Source organism: Prionailurus viverrinus, chromosome C2 (genome assembly GCF_022837055.1).
Source record: "Prionailurus viverrinus isolate Anna chromosome C2, UM_Priviv_1.0, whole genome shotgun sequence".
Taxonomy (NCBI): Eukaryota; Metazoa; Chordata; class Mammalia; order Carnivora; family Felidae; genus Prionailurus; species Prionailurus viverrinus.
The window spans coordinates 147,914,623-147,932,221 of record NC_062569.1 but is presented as its reverse complement, the minus strand read 5'-3'; the positions used below and the strand labels follow the sequence as shown (position 1 = coordinate 147,932,221).

Here is a 17,599-nt window from a genome sequence, read left to right as displayed (position 1 = left end):
GGTTATCCTCGGTGGGGGTTAGTTACTCGAAGGTGGCAGGAGAGAGACTTCTGGAGAGGCTGATTATATATTCTCTTTCTTGATTTAGGCATGAATTACATGGGTGCATTGAGTTTGTGAAAATTCACAGGGCTTTATACTACGAGTTGTGTACCTACTTAATTTCTTGGAGGTTGAAAAGCAGCTTCATGTTTGTTTTCCGATTATTGCTAGTGTATAAAAACGCAAGCATTTTTTATATTGATTATTTTGTATGTACCAACGTCACTAAACGTATTAATCCTAATCATTTATCTCTAGATTCATGTGACTTTTTTACTTTGCCAGTTATATCATCTATAAATTGTCACAGTCCCTACCCTTAGTCCTCAGACTTTAAGATCTAGGAGGGCAGAAGTTTTTGTTTGTTTTGTTCTTTTCTATATCCCCAGCACCTAGAACATGTAAACACGTGGTAGGTACTACACAATTAAATAATAACTAACTAACAATTAAATATAACTAACTAATATAACTAACTAATATATATAGTTATAAATAACTAAATATAACTAACTAATAATAACTAACAATTAAATAATTGTTAAATGCAAAAAAAAAAAAAAAAAAAAGAAAGAAAAAGAAAACTTTAACATCTGTTCTTGATGAAACACATATACACACAAATACACGAGGCCTAGAGTGTTCTGCTTTGCCATTCCTAGAGTTTTTACTTAAACACAGAGCAACAATTTTTCATGAAGAAGTATGAGAAAGACACAATAACAACACGTCCTCTTAGTACCTGGGGTCAACACGATAACAGGCGTATTTATAATTGGTGTATAATTTGGACTCGCCTTAGGGATGGGAGGAACCCCAGGGAGACCTGGTGGGGGATTAGTAACCATTTTAGGTAAGTCAGGCAGAGAATTTATCTAGAAGGGAGTAGGTGTGGTAATAAGGACCTTTATATCTCAAGGCTACAGTGAGACATATCGGGGTAGGATTTGTCTAAGACCTCAAGGCCAAAGGAATAAATACTTGGCAGACAGGAAGAGGCGGATTAAGGCAGCGATAAGGCCGCAACTGACGGCTAACATAAAAGACTGAAAGATACGTTTACATGGAAGGATCAAAACTGTCCCTACTTGAAAGGCAGGGATCACAGTGTGGATGAAACCCAATACAGAGTCCTCTATGTCTAAGGCGTCTAAGGCGGGGCCAAATGCGGGCTGGGTTCAAATACCCATTGTAATTAAAATCTCCCCAAGCACACTCACCACCCCCTAAACAGCCCCCAAACCCAATCCGAAGGAGTAAAAACACAAAGAAAAAGAATAGTACAATTTTATCAACTGGGGAGGAATATTTAAATGTGCAGTTGTTTATAAAAATGAGAAGAAAAAGATGAAATGAGTTTAGAGAAAAATAAGATATCTCTGAATGGAAACTGATAAAATGAATATAGGAAGACAGCAATGGGATGGAGAAAATGACAAATGAGGGGCAAATTAATTCTTTTATCTTTTTATAAGATAAATCCAGGGGTGCCTGGGTGGCTCAGTCGGTTGAGCGTCTGACTTCGGCTCAGGTCATGATATCGCTGGGTTTGTGAGTTCGAGACCCAAATCGGGATCTGTGCTGACAGCTCAGAGCCTGGAGCCTCCTTCAGATTCTGTGTCTCCCTCTCTCTCTGCCCCTCCCCCATTCATGCTCTGTCTCTCTCTGTCTCTCAATAATAAATAAACGTTAAAAAAAAATTAAAAAAAAATATAAATCCACCTTGTATATATGTTCCACTGAAGTAATCCAAATTGAAAGAAAATCTTTATAAAATGTTAATGAAACATACCGCATTATTCATAAAGGCCAAAGAATAAAAAGGAAGGAAAAGAAAGGAAAAAGAAGTCAATTCGGATGGCCTACAGCTGGCAAATGATTAAGGGAAAAATAGGACATTAATAACAATGGGATACTATGTGACCATTAAAAGTAACACGTGGGCCAAGTATAAACAGAAAGCATCAAATGTAAATATATACTTATAGGGATGGAAAAGTCACCCAGAGTGATAATGCATCTTAGTGTTTTTAGAAAACGTTTTTTTTCCTTCTGTGAAAATAGTTAAGAATATAATAAAAATTCTTAAGTTATAAAATAAAGATAGAAATTAAAAAAAAAAAGACTACATACCAAAACTTTGGGGAAATCATTTCTTAAGCATATATAACCAACCCGTTTCAGTATTAATATGGTGCTTATGAAGACAGCTGCTATTAAAAACATAATAATTATTCCTCCTATTTTGGCGGATTCTGATGACTCTGTTGATGAAAAATGAAACGACTTTATTTCAAAATAAATTCAATAAATTATCACAGGTGAGTGGAATAAGGTATCAAAGAACAACAAACATGGGAAAAACTATTGTTACAGACAAAAGAGTGAAAGTAATCCAAGCATACATATTCTTAAATGATGAAAATGGCAGATTTATTTTTAAACGTGAAATTTCTTCCAGTTTATAATGATGTTTTATGACTGCCCCATGCAATACAGTAGCCATCAGCCATATGTGACTACTTAAATTTAAATCATCAAAATCGAAAAAAACCCTGTTTCTCATTCATACTGGCCATATCTCAAAGGCTCAACAGCCACCTGTTAATACGGTTAAAAAGAAAACTCAAGGCCCAAAAAGGAGTCATTTTATGCCTGGCCCACATCACCAAACTGTAATCTTCACTGGTCATTCTGGAATTTCCAACTCAGCACCATGAGGTAATCCACCTAACATAATAAGATCCTTTTGTCCCTCAAAGGGAGGTGACCTCACCTGAAAATAATCCTATTTTTGGTCTGACTTCCTCGTTCGGCCTTTAAAAGCATTTCTCTTTCTGCAGCCCTTTGGAGCTCCTTCATACTTGCTAGATGGGATGCTGCTCAACGCACAAATCGTTCAATAAAGCTAATTAGATCTTCAAAAGGGACTCGAAAGTTTGTGATTGAACAGTAGACATGACGGGCAGAAAGAAGTGGAAGAGGGGAGTTTGTCTGAGAAAAACAACTGGGTTATTCTGAGGCTGGACTTTGGCCACACCAGGGCTCTACAGAGACCACTTTGTCCTACTGAGTGCCCCTCAAGCTTCTTGTCAAAATTCCTTTTGGAGAATTGCAACCTTCTGACTGCAAGTAGCTTTTTAAATTTTGTTTTTCTGTCTCTCTATTGCAATGTAAGTTCCACGTGGTCAGGAAGCGTTATTTTTATTTGTTTTGTTCACTGCTGTTTCCCCAGCATCTACAAGAGAATCCAGCAGACAGTGGGGCCCCAATAAATATTTGTCAAGTGGACGGGCACAGCTTTCCCTCAGGGCTTTAGCAAAAGAACCAACCGGTTAATTTGGGACTTGACCAAAGGGGAGACATTTCTCTCAATCTCTGGACTAAACTCCCCCCATACGAGTGATGCCCTAAGCTAGTGGTATTCACCACTGAGTCTGAGGAAGTTAACACTGGTCCCAGGTTGTCTTTTAAGCACTGACCCCCCCCCCCCCCCGCCATCTTAACCTGTCTGGTTCCCAAGTTGGGCCAGTTGAAGGTAGTTCAGATGGCAAATCTGGACAGTGAGGAGTCCACATTATGTGAACCTGCTTGGTCCCTGAGTTTCAGACAATACGAATTGAGACATCAAATATTTGGATAGCGAGGGGTACCTGTCCTTTCACTGTCTGGGGCAATGATACAAGAAGGGAGGCTGACTTCATGTGCAAATCATGTGTTCACACCACGTAAAGATGAAATGACACGACGCCATGCTATTGCATGACTCTTTTTAGCAGGGGAAACAGAAAAGGCAGGGCAAAAACCGAGTAATCACAGCGCATGTCAGCCTCCAGGGAACGTGTGCCTTTGGTCAGTCTTACATTCATCTTCCAAGTGGGGGCTGAGTGTTAGGCAACCATCGTCTGTCATGTCACGTTACTAATCTGAGTTTTTATTGCTGCTGTTGTGATTTACAATAAAAAATATTTACTTATTTGGTCTTTGTCCCCGGTTCCTGCAGGGCATAGAGCTCTGAGACCCCTGACAACTTTGACCTGCATGTGAAGCGGTGGTGGAGACAGTCTTGTGGGACTGAGCCCCGAACACCAGGTAGACAGTGCCAGACTTGAGTTAAATTGCAGGACCCTGAGCTGGTGTGGGAGAATTGCTGGGTATAGGGGAAAAGCCCCTCACCGGAGGAAGTACAGAAGTATTCCATGAGGAGACTAGAAAATAGTTCTCTACTCAGCTGGCTTTGCAGTTTTGTTTGTTTGTAAGATCGTTGTCTAGTAATAATAATAACAATATAAATATAGTAACAACAATAAGAAAAATAAAATAATAATAATAAAAATCTGGTCTTTGCCCCTGGTTCTTGGCACAGACCATTAAAAACCCTTGGAATTTCCTGAGCGACAGGAGTGTCTTTGGGGGACCATACCTGAGTTTATGCTAATGAACCAAGGGAGGGTGCTGGATAGCTCCAGGAAGGGGGCTGGTCACCAGAAAAACCAACCTGGTGTTTAGAAAGTGGAACGGCTGGCCCCTGACTGTTGGGGAGGGGGGAGGGCTGGGGATGGGAGTTCAATCACTAGTGGATGACGATTTCATCAATCATGCCTACGTAATAAAACCCAGTATAAACTCTTGGACGGCAAGGCTTGGGGAGATTCGGGATCAGGGAACACACAGACGTATTGGGAGGGTGGTGCACCCTGACTCCATGGGGACAGCAGCTCCTGCACTCGGGACCCTTCCAGACTCTGTGCCTCTGCATCTGGCCGTTCATTGTATTCTTATGATAAAACAGGTGGCTCGGCCAGTTAAGTGTCAGACTGGCTCAGGCCATGATCTCATGGCTCGTGATTTCAAGCCCCACCTTGGGCTGTCTGCTGTTAGTGTGGAGCCTGCTTGGGATTCTCCCTCTCTCTCTGCTCCTCCCTTGCTCACGCTCTTTCTGTCTCTCTCTCAAAAATAAATAAAAAAAAAAAAAGTAAAAAAAAAAAAAAGTAATCCTAAGTATAGTGCTTCCTGAGTCCCATGAGTCCTGGTGAGTTATTAATCTGAAGGGGGAGTGTGGGACCCTCTGAATTTGTAGTTAGAGTGCACAGAAGTTTGGACGGCCAGACTTGCAGCTGGTACCCGAAGAGGGGGCAGTCTTGAGTCTGAGCCCCTTAACCTGTGGGGCCTGCTAACTCCAGAGAGTGTCAGAAAGGAATCGAATCACTGGACACCCGGCTGGTGTTGGAGAATTGGTATTAGGGCATACGTATGTAGATTTGTTTGGGGTTCCCATTTTCCTAAGAGCTACAGGCATAAGGAATTTATAGGCAAGTTCAGGTTTGCCCATATTTGACTGACCCTACACTAATGATTCAAGCTAATGCCTTTTTCCTTTAAAGGTACTTGAAAGGAGCTACTTTTTCCTTTAAAATCGCTCCGGGCGTCGTTGGACCCTGCGGAACACGGGAGAGTCAAATCACACTGAGCATCTCCAAGCACTAGGCGCCAGGCCTGTGTCCACTGAATCCCCAAGGAAGCCATACCATTGCGGGTGCTTTCTTCTGTCCCACCTGATCTTGTCTGTACTCTGGTAAGTCAGACCATTAAAGAAACTCTCGTCGGGGTTGGGAAATTCAGAAAGGCTTCTTTGGTGGAGACTTTCACTTTTGGCAAAACAATTAGGGGCCTCGTTACTTCCCAAGCAAATAATCAGCAACGAACGTCCCTAAGCCTGACTGTTCTCACTGCAGATTTCTCCACTCAGAGGAAGGTTCGGGGACTAGGCTGTTTCCTGTTCTGATGCCTTCGCAACAGGACTTTTTAGTCTTCATGAGGGACTATGTCATACGCACTGGTGAGCTTCCCTTCCATCTACAAGCTATAGCGAACTTTCCTGCAAGCTGGCCACGTCCGTGGGCCACACCCAGCCTCCACAATTTGACCCTCTGATACCTGTGCGTGCAACTGGTCCCAGTAACCCTGCCTCCTCCAGCAGCTAGCTTGAATAATGGCCAACCCAAGGGCACCCAGAACTGAATTCGATCCCGACTCCCTGAGCTAAACTAAAAGCGTTACCACTTCAGAGGATCTGACTTTATAAAGACAGATACCTGATTGTCCCTCTGCTATGGCAACTTAAAAGTGACTTCACCGCATAGTAGAGACTGACCAACAGAAAGCATCTCTGTGATGGGCTTTTCGTGGAAGGAATACCTTCAGGGCTCCACGACTTTCAGATTCTTTTCATTAACCAGGTTTTCCCTCGGAATGAAAGCAGAACATGAGTTTTCAAACACTTATACCTGTTTCCTGTCCAGGTTGAAGGAAGGTACATTTGACTGGAGATCTATTTATTGCTCCCATATCTTTAGACTTAAAATAGACAGATACACAGTAGTTTGTGTTTGGAATCAGCTTGTCGATGACATAAGTGACATTTCCAATGATGTTTCCATTTAGCTTGGGGTGATGCTGTAAAAAAGAAGCAAAAAAATCAGGAAGGCTTTGAGTGAGAATTTCATTTGCAGGCAGGCCCTTCAAGCCTCCTTGGGGATTTGTCTTCAGATCTTAAATGGGGATAGAAAGATCTCAGGCTTGAAAAGAAAAAGTATTTTTAAGTCATTTGGGGCCAGCAATTTAGCACAAAACTAGATGCACATTTTTAAACCATGAAATCTAGTCTAGCAACTGCACTTTATAACAAGTAGAAAAAGGTTCAACGAGGAATAAAAATTTCCATGATGTCTGGGCACCTGGGTGGCTCAGTTGGTTAAAGGGTTGAGAGATCCACACTGAGCATGGAGTCTCCTGGAGATTCTCTCTCTCTCTCTCTCTCTCTCTCTCTCTCTCTCTCTCTCTCCCTCTGCCCCTCTCTCCCACTTGTGCTCTCTCTCTCAGACAAATAAAATGAAAAAAAAGAAAAAAAAATGTTTCCATGATGTCATTTTTACAAGATTATTTTGTCATGCATTAAGATAATCTTGCAAAACTAAGAACATAAAAAAATGAGATTATCTTTTTTCATTAATGATATGGGTCTACTCTTCAGGAAGTGTCTTCGTACATATTAACGAATGTGATTATGAAAACAGTCCACAGAGTTGCAACGATCTCCATTCTCCAGATGAGGAAACTACCACTCAGAGTGGCTAAGTAACTTTCCAAGGCCACACAGCATGGCTGTGGCAGAACTGTGGCTGATGTCTAATTCCTCATCTTCTCCCTTTAGACACCTTGCCCCTTCTGTTCCTAGGTAGTTCTGTTCCATTTTGGAATTAGAGAGATGATATGAAGTTTCTTTCAAGAAAAACAACTTCGGGGCACCTGGGTGGCTCAGTCGGTTGAGCGTCCGACTTCGGCTCAGGTCGCGATCTCGCAGTTTGTGAGTTCGAGCCCCGCGTCGGGCTCCGTGCTGACAGCTCGGAGCCCTGCTTCGGATTCTGTGTCTCCCTCCCCTCAGCTCTTCCCCTGCTCACACTCTGTCTCTCTCTCAAAATAAATAAAGATTAAAAAAAAATTAAAAAAAAAAAAAGAAAAACAACTTCTGCGTGAAGTTTTATGGTTTTCAAAATACTAACAGTTCTACGAATCAGGATGTTCCAGCAGTTCATATACGGCCTTCTGTAATAATGTTTTTCTGCAAATTTCTATTTGGAAGGAGGAAGAATTGAAAGAAAGAAAGAAAGAAAGAAAGAAAGAAAGAGCTCTAACAAACTAAACTCTCATGCAGTGCCAATAAGCAGTGAAGAAGAAAAAGGGGGCAGAAGTAGAAACAGTGTCACGGAGGGAGGGCTCTTGCCTCCAGGAGAAATAGCCAAAAGTAGCTGAGAATCAGACTATCTGGGTTTCACACCTGGTGTTGCCATTGTGTGATCTTGAAGTCTGCCATACTCACTTCCTGTTTCACCAGGCAAACAGAAGCTGGCCTGAGTATTTTGCCCCCCGCCCCCACACTCGCCTTGGATGCACAGTCCCTGCTCTGCACCAAGGTCAATCCCTTCTTGTGCTTATGAGATTCCATCCCTCCTCACTTCCTCAAGCACATGGTCCAGCAATCCCTTTGGAACATCCCATCTGCATATGAACATGCTGTAACTTCTTCCATTTTCTTTTTCTTTATTTTATTTTGAGAGAGAGAGAGAGAGAGAGAGAGAGAGAGAGAGAGAGAGGATCTTAAGCAGGCTCCACACCCAGCATGTGGCCCGATACAGGGTTCGAACTCACGACTGTGAGATCATGATCTGAGCTGAAATCAAGAGTTAAATCACCCAGGCACCCCATAAGTTCTTCCATTTTAAAATGTCCCTCTTATGGGGCACCTGGGTGACTCAGTTGGTGAAGTGTCTGACTCTTGATTTTTTTGGTTCGGGCCATGATCTCATGGTTCATGTTCCAGCCCCGACTCAGGCTTTGATAGTGCAGAGCCTGCTTGGGATTCTCCCTGTCCCCTGCTCTCTGCCCCTCCCTCATTCCCTCTCTCTCTCTCTCTCTCTCTCTCTCAAAATAAATAAACTTAAAAATAAAATAAAATAAAATAAAATAAAATAAAATAAAATAAAATCCCTCTCTCTTGACCCCAGCTTCCCATAGCTACCACAGAGTATCTCTCCTCTTTACAGAAAAACTCCTTAGAAGAATTAGTTCTCCTCACTGTCTCTAATTTCTCTCTTCCTTCTCTTTCTGGAATCCGTTCTTACCAGGTCCTCACCCCATCACTCCACTGAAATCACTCTTATCAAGGTCACCAGGACTTCCATGTTGCTAAAGCCAATACCCAATCCATAGTCCTCATCTAACGTGTCCCATTTATAGCATTTGATTCAGTAGATCACTTTCTCCTTCTGGAACTTTCTTCTCTCAGCTACCAGGACATCATTTTCACCTAGTTGTTCTCCTACCATGCTGGTTGCTCCTTCCCAGTCTCTCTCTCTTTTTTAAGGTTTTATTTTTAAGTAACCTCCACACCCAACGTGGGGCTTGAACTCACAACAACCCCTAGATCAAGAGTTGCACACTGTACTGACTGAGCCAGCCAGGCACCCCTCTAGTCTCTTTTGCTGGTTCCTCATTTGCCAGATCTCTCTATTTTGGGCTTCTGGGGCTCTGACTTTGGACGTCCTCTTTCCTCTCTGCATATCCACTTCCAGGTGACCTCACCTTGTCTCAAGGTATCAATACGCACCAAGAAGCCAACGACTCCCCAGGACGTCTCTCCAGCGAGGAGCTCTCCCCTGAACTCCAGACTCAGAGCATCCAACTCCTGCTCACTATATCCTCCTGGATGCCTTATTGGCACCTCAAACTTAATATATCCAGATCCAAGCTACTGATACCCAATTATCCACCTCCTCCATCCGTAATCTTCCCCATTTAAATTTTTTTTTTATTTTTGAGACCGAAAGAGAGAAAGAGAGAGAGAGAGAGAGAGAATGGGGGAGGAGCAGGGGGAGAGGGAGTCGAAGTTGGATGCTCAACCGAGACACCCAGGTGCCCCTGTAATCTTCCCCATTTTCATTAATGGAAACTCCATCCATCCAGACGCTCTTGTCTCTTTCTTCACCCCATGGCACATCCAACCCATCCAAAAATACTGTCCGCTCCACTTGCAAGATATATGCAGAACTTAACCACTTCTCATTACTGCCAAGTGGTCCAAGCCACCACCATCTGTCACCTGGCTTACACCAGTAGTCTCTTCTTTTTTTCTTGGTCTAATTTAATCTAAAGATTACTTTTCTTGGGGCGCCTGGGTGGCTCAGTCGGTTGAGCTTCCGATTTCGGCTCAGGTCATGATCTCATGGTCTGTGAGTTTGAACCCCGCGTCGGGCTCTGTGCTGACAGCTCAGAGCCCGGAGCCTGCTTCGGATTCTGTGTCTCCCTCTCTCTCTGACCCTCCCCCGTTCATGCTCTGTCCCTTTCTGTCTCAAAAATCAATAAACGTTAAAAAAAAATAAATAAAGATTACTTTTCTTTAATGAAGAAGATGCTTATTAACCATCATTTTCCTCTCATGGTGTTGTCAATATCCTAATACCCATAGCTTTCTTATTTTAAAAATAATAATCTCGGGGCGCCTGGGTGGCGCAGTCGGTTAAGCGTCCGACTTCAGCCAGGTCACGATCTCGCGGTCCGGGAGTTCGAGCCCCGCGTCGGGCTCTGGGCTGATGGCTCAGAGCCTGGAGCCTGTTTCCGATTCTGTGTCTCCCTCTCTCTCTGCCCCTCCCCCGTTCATGCTCTGTCTCTCTCTGTCCCAAAAATAAATAAACGTTGAAAAAAAAAATAATAATAATAATCTCAAACAGAGTTAGTAGCTCACGGGTTGAATACCAATGAGATGTGACTGGTTTATGATATTTAAAGAAGCTTCGTACAGTCTCTGAGCTACATAAGCTGATTTTTTCCCTCTGTTATTTTCATTTTGTTTTGATTAGGGCGTTGATTATATCCAGGTAGATATTACAGCGAAAATTGTAATTTGCCATTTCCTACTAAGCAATTACCATCTCCACAGCCTCTTAACTGGCCTCCCAACCTCCACCTTTGGCTCCTGTGGTTTATTCTCAATACACCAGCCAGGATGCCCTGTTAAAGCCTCCGGACCTCCAGCAGCTTCATGATACTTCAAAGCCTCAGACCCACAAAGCCCAACAAGATTGGGCCCCACTGCCTCCCTGATCTCACCTCCTTCTAGTCTCCTGTCCCGGTTACTCCATTCCAGCTCCCTGCCCTGATTCTCAAATCCACTGGGTCCACTCCAGCCTCAGGACCTCTGCTTCCTGTGCCCTCTGCCTGACATGCCCCTGCCCCTGGTGACTTGTGGGCTGGTACTTGCAAGGGTTTCTCATCGGCAAAGGGCTATGCACATGTCAGCTGCTGTTCTGGGAGGGCCCACTTCCACTCATCCCAACACCCTGGGATTTCGCCCTAGTGTGCTGAAATTAGCCTGTTCTCTTTGTCCACACCACATTCCTTTCCCTTTCCTGTGTGCCCCTCGATGTGGCGCATGTGGCCTCTTCTTTGAAAGAAGACCACACTGCTAGGCTAAGTCAACATATTTCCACAATGAATGAACTATAGAGACTTCTTTGCTTAAAGTCAGACCCCGCGGATTCAGACCCTTTAGGCTCAGTTGCTCAAATCATTACAAATGTCTTTTTCCTTGGTTTTTTTTTTTTTTTTTTTTTAAGAAGACGGTCAAATATATTCACTGCCAGCTCAGAACTGTTTTAGCCACTTACCTTCTTAACAATCTTCCCTGACTGTTCTTCGATGACGAGCGGTAAGTAATACTGTAAGAGCTCGCCATTTAGTATCTTGGGAATGACTGGTGGAAATTTCACTATTACGTTGATGTGGTTGGTAGAGCCAACAATATCAAAGTCCGGTGGTTCCAAAGACACTGTGGAGAAAACGAAACCAGAAACAGACCCCAGTGGTGTCAGCCAATGACTGCATCGCAGCAATGCTCCCGTGGCTGTAATACAACCTGACCTCTTGACAACTATCTTCTCTGTAACCTACGGTCTTAGGTGAGGCATGGGTTGTATTCTTTTTTTTTTTTTATTGGTGAAAAACTGAGACTAAAAGCGATGTGATTTGCTATTACCACAAGAAACGGAAGGCTCCAGGATGGAAGTCCGTCCTTTCGGAATTTTCAGCCTGTATTCTAAACAAAATGACTTCTTTTCGTATCGCAGTAACAATGATACCCAACCATTGCAGAAATATCAGAAAATACAGTAGGCAAGTGTCCCTGAATGTGGTTAATCGTGTTTTGTCTATATCGTATCAGTGTCAATATATACACACACGTATATAAACTGAACTGGTGCATACACACACACACACACACACACACACACACATCTCATCTAAAATTAAGTCATTCTTACCTATAGCTTTGCATGGAAATATATACACACACGTATATAAACTGAACTAGTGCATACACACACACACACACACACACACACACACACACACATCTCATCTAAAATTAAGTCATTCTTACCTATAGCTTTGCATGGAAATATATAGACACACGTATATAAACTGAACTAGTGCATACACACACACACACACACACACACACACACACACACATCTCATCTAAAATTAAGTCATTCTTACCTATAGCTTTGCATGGAAATATATACACACACGTATATAAACTGAACTAGTGCATACACACACACACACACACACACACACACACACACACACATCTCATCTAAAATTAAGTCATTCTTACCTATAGCTTTGCATGGAAATATATACACACACGTATATAAACTGAACTAGTGCATACACACACACACACACACACACACACACACACATCTCATCTAAAATTAAATCATTCTTACCTATAGCTTTGCATGGTGTATATTTCACTTAATTCACAAACATATCCATGCATATTTGTCTACATCAAGGGGTGGAAAATGGGCCTGTGGGCTGGAGTTTTGCACAGCCTGCCAGTTCAGAATGGTTTTTATATTTTAAAGAGTTGTGGGGCGCCTGGGTGGCTTCGTTGGTTAAGCCTAACTCTTGATTTTGGCTCAGGTCATGATCTCATGAGCCATGAGTTTGGGAGTCCCAGCATTGGGCTCCATGCTGACGGTGTGGAGCCTACTGGCTCTCTCTCCCCCTTTCTCTCTTCCCATCAGCTGCTTGCTCTCTCTCTCTCTCTCTCTCTCTCTCTCTCAAAATAAATAAATAAATAAATAAATAAATAAATAAATAAACTTACAAAATAATAAAAGGGTTGTAAAACAACTGAAGAAGGACAGGTGATATGGTGTATGATATGTGGCCCATAAAGTCTAAAGTATTTCTTTTCTGGCCTTTACAGAAAGTTGGCTGACCCTGGATCTTCATCGTTAACTTTTTAGGGGTGACTCTATTCCACTAAGCGTCTGGCTGCACTATAATTTAACTGATCTGTTGCTTTAATTTTTTTTTTAACGTTTATTGATTTTTGAGACAGAGAGAGACAGAGCATGAACAGGGGAGGGTCAGAGAGAGGGAGACACAGAATCGGAAACAGGCTCCAGGCTCTGAGCTGTCAGCACAGAGCCCGACGCGGGGCTCGAACCCACGGACCGCGAGATCATGGCCTGAGCCGAAGTCGGCCGCTTAACCGACTGAGCCACCCAGGCGCCCCGATCTGTTGCTTTGAATATTTAGATTGTCTCTACATTTTCTGAATAGACCCACTGTGTCAATGAGCTAAATCATTCTTAGAGCTAAATCATTACATTTGTCCGTAATTATTTCTGTAGGACAAACCATTAAAGAGGAATTCTGGATGAGAGCAGGGACACGGCAAGATTTGAATACATCCTGCTGCAGATTTTCAGATGTTCAAAGTACACTCTCCGCATTTCCCCTAAGCCTGGGTATTTACATGTGTTTGACATTTACCATTTTAAGTCTTGACAAATGACGTCTCATCCTTACTGTAATGTACTTTCTGTAATCGTCTGAGCGCCACGATCTATAAGTTGTGCTTTTCTTTCTTTTCTTTTCTGGACGCACACATAAACACACACACACACAAATCCAGGGAATCTTGTCTGCGACAGTGGGATTCGGTCATTGTCACTTTGCTAAGCACGAATGTGTGAACGCACATCCACACAGCCTTTAACAGGGAGCTGAAACCAAATCTTTCTCTTGGAAACAAGTTGCAAATGAGGACCTCGAAGAAGAGCTGGAGTCTGGCCGAGGGCCACCAGCAGCCACCCTGGAGCTGTTTAACACAAGTGCCACAGGGAGCTGCCTCCAGTCATAGGGAAAGAAAGACAGGAAGACCCACTCTCGGGCTCCGGTCTCCGAGTGCCCCGGGTGCACATGTGTTTTGGGAACTAACATAGATAAGAACTATTGGCTTATGATCTGGGGGAGGGGGTACCGTATTAAGGAAAACATTGGCCCAAAGGGTTGGGACAGCTCAGATGCAGGCCTTCTGGACCTCCCGACCTACTTCCTGTCAGGTTGTGACAGGAAATGAACCGGAACAAACCAACCATTGCTGCCGGAACGCCTGCCTTAGACAGGCAGTGAGGAATCGCCAGCAAAGGACAGATTATCGTCCCACTTCTTGGATGAGAAAACCAAGGCTCCGAGAAGCAAACACTTCACAGGTCCAGAGCCGCGAAGGGGCAAGGCCAGCTGGTAAACATAGCCCTGAGTTTCAGACACCTCTGCAGACCTGCCTATGTCACGGGAAAGCAAATAATGATGATCTTGATGATGATGATGAAAATGATAAGCAGAGATGAACTCACCGTGTGTTGCCAGGAAGAAATCGCTGATACAGCTGACCAGCATTGTGTTTCCCCTGAATCCATCAACTCTGGGGATGTATGTCTCTGGCAGGACTTCCCACACATCGGTTAGGTCGCAAAATGATGCTGTGATATTTGAACAGTGCTCCACGATCTTCATATCGTCTGGTTTACTTTGAAAGGGAAAGACATGAGAAAAGGCAAACTTTAGTATTTATGTGACGGAGATTCCGTTAACTGCAGGCCTCACTTCCTCATTTCTTTACGTCTCTGCTCAAGCATCACCGTATCAGGTCGCCTGTCCTAACGACCTTATTTAAAATGCAACACCTTGGAAGATGCCTGGGTAGTTCAGTCGGTTAAGCGTCCGCCTTCCCCTCAGGTCATGATCTCGCGGGTTCATGGGTTCGAGCCCTGCGTCAGGCTCTGTGCTGACAGCTCAGAGCCTGGAGCCTGCTTCAGACTCTGTGTCTTCCTCTCCCTCTGCCCCTCCCCTGCTTGTACTCTGTCTTTCTCCCTCCCTCTCTCTCTCTCTCTCTCTCCAAGATAAACATTAAAAAAATTAAAATTAAAAAAAATCTATACATAAAATAAAATGGAACACCTAGGGGCGCCTGGGTGGCTCAGTCAGTTGAGTATCTGACTCTTGGTTTCAGCTCAGGTAATGATCTCACAGTTCATGAGTTCAAGCCCCGCATTAGGCTCTGCACTGACAGCACAGAGACTGCTTGGGATTCTCTCTCTCCCTCTCTCTGTTTTTCCCCTGCTTGTGCCACTCGCTCTCTCAAAATAAATAAATAAGCTTAAAAAAAAAAAAAAAGGAACACCTTACCCCATCATGTCCACCCCCTCTCTCGCTTGTCTTCATGTTCCTGCATTCCTTTACCATCACCTACCACATTATATCTTTATTTGTTTTTTTGGTATTTCTGTCTACTTTCCGAATGTCTGCTCTAGGCTCCAGGCGACCAAGGGCTTTGGTTCATGGTTGGTCCCCTGGCCATGTAGTCGGTGCTCAGTAAATATTTGCTGGGTGAATAAATGAGCAAACATTACACTTTCATGACAGAAGTCCCAGATCTTTCTGCCCCTACAAGACCATCAGGAGTGTCCTCCCTGAGACACATTCTCTCTCCAGCTGAAGATCACATGGTCCAGGCCTAAATCAGCCTGTTCTATAGGGACAACACAGATGGCTGATTTCTTGAGCCTCAGAAAGGTAAGTAGGTGATACACGTGACCACCTAACGCAGAGAGAAACTAAGACTTTGGCAGGCACCAGAGAAACTCACAAGAGGCCTTCCATGGGCCAGTCAGTGGTAGTAACAGCTGTTAGCCAGATAAACAGCAAACAAAAGAACGCAGCTACTAGATCAAAGTGACAACTTATAAGGGTGATGTCAGACGTCGGAAAAAGAGAGCCATAGAAGGCTCCCTCCATTATGGCATTAATCTCTGCAGCAACCTATAAGTAGGATACTGAGCTCAGAGAAGCCGAGCTCTGTGCCTGAAGGTCACGGCTGATTAGTGATTAAGCCAGACCGTGGACCTGGTCTGGGCCAGGCAGCTCTCTGATGTGCCACCGCCTCCCCCCTCCCCCACCGAGTAAAGAAAAGTGAACACGACATCGATATGGTCACCAGATCTTTGGACTCCTGTCCTCAGAAAACAGTGCTTTGAAACATTCAGACTTACTGAGTCAGAGAAATAATTATAAAAACCATACGCCGTAATTATTGTGCGTCTGAGGCTTTGACCTGGTAGAAATGGTTATAAATACAAGTTTTGTTAGAAGTGGTTTTGGAATATGACATTATTCAGCTTAATTAAAAATGGACTTGTGGGGGCGCCTGGGTGGCGCAGTCGGTTAAGCGTCCGACTTCAGCCAGGTCACGATCTCGCGGTCCGTGAGTTCGAGCCCTGCGTCGGGCTCTGGGCTGATGGCTCAGAGCCTGGAGCCTGTTTCCGATTCTGTGTCTCCCTCTCTCTCTGCCCCTCCCCCGTTCATGCTCTGTCTCTCTCTGTCCCAAAAATAAATAAACGTTGAAAAAAAAAAATGGACTTGTGTCTTGTCTTTGGACTTTTAAAGCTCTGAATACAAACCAGAGAGAGAAGGAGGAGAGAGAGGCTTTATCACAAGTAAGATGACGACTCTTCCCCACCCCCCAATTAGTAGAAAGATAAGACCTTTAGCAAGAAGAAAATTAAGCGTCAAACCAACCTCATGACTGTGTACCATAACGTATAGTGAGTTGGTGCAATCGAATGGTTTTTTAATTCCCATGACAAGATAAGCCGGAAGCTGCGAAATGTCACCTTTAAAGTGCAAGATTCGTCTGAAAAATCTAAAGGAAACAGGAGAAAAAAAAAAAAAGAAAGAAAGAAAAAGAAACGCTGAATCTGGAACTCAAGGTATAGCTTGGCTCCTATCCCATCTGTTCCTTGGGATTTGGAGCCCACACTCCCAGCACAGAAGCCCCAGGGGCCTTGGAACCACAGGAAGGAAATGGTTCTGGTGGACATGAAAAATGAAGTCATATAACTAATTGATGAACAACACATTGTTAGGGCAGGCAAGCTTAGGATGCAGGAACTCGGCACTGTGCAAACAGAATTTCGGCTCACGCTTAATTATCATGGACTCTCAGTGGCCCGCTGAATCAAAATGATCTATGTTATCCTGTCCTGGGCCACCTCATTCTCTCAACTCCACTCCACCTCTTTCTGGAGTCCCCTAAGCAGCTCGCTCAGCCCTCTGCCTGCCTTCCCTCCACTGAATCTCCCACCGCACTTGTCCCCCAGTCATGGAAGGAAGGGACAGATAAATGTATGCCTAGACTGGCTCTTTCCAGGCATTGAATCCGGGCAGCAATGCTGAAGCGGGTGCTGTTAAGAGACTCATTCTACAAACTGTAAGGCTGAGAGTTGGGTTATACAATATTATGCAGCTGGCAAGAGGCAGCGGTAAATGAGACTCTGAAGCTATACCTGTCAGGCACCTGGGTGGCTCAGTCGGGTTAAGTGTCCAACTTTGGCTCAGGTCAAGATCTCACAGTGTGTGAATTCGAGCCCCATATTGGGCTCTCTGTTGTCAGTACCTGCTTTGGATCCTCTGTCCCCCTCCCCCGCTCTCCCATCCCCACTCCCGCTTGTTCTCTCTCTCTCTCAAAAATAAATAAAAACATTAAAAAAAAAAAGCTATGTTGTCAAATCCTGTTTAAATGCAAGTCTTTTTTTTTTTTTTTCCCCAAATTCACTTTTTATGATTCTTGAAGCTTCCA

The 17,599-nt window shown here is 43.8% G+C and overlaps 1 protein-coding gene across 2 annotated transcripts in view; it reads right to left on the bottom strand.

The window, feature by feature from the left end:
• The window catches only part of IFNAR2 (interferon alpha and beta receptor subunit 2), a 32,269-nt gene that overhangs the window by 3,725 nt on the left and 10,945 nt on the right, over positions 1-17,599 (bottom strand). The window contains exons 4-8 of one of the 2 annotated variants that reach the window (XM_047875359.1): positions 16,540-16,663; positions 14,319-14,491; positions 11,265-11,425; positions 6,330-6,498; positions 2,176-2,306 (exon numbers count right to left, since the gene is read on the bottom strand). In XM_047875359.1, the coding sequence (XP_047731315.1) occupies positions 2,176-2,306; positions 6,330-6,498; positions 11,265-11,425; positions 14,319-14,491; positions 16,540-16,663 (758 nt within the window). The remainder of the gene's footprint in view (positions 1-2,175; positions 2,307-6,329; positions 6,499-11,264; positions 11,426-14,318; positions 14,492-16,539; positions 16,664-17,599) is intronic. The other variant, XM_047875360.1, reaches the window with a different exon arrangement.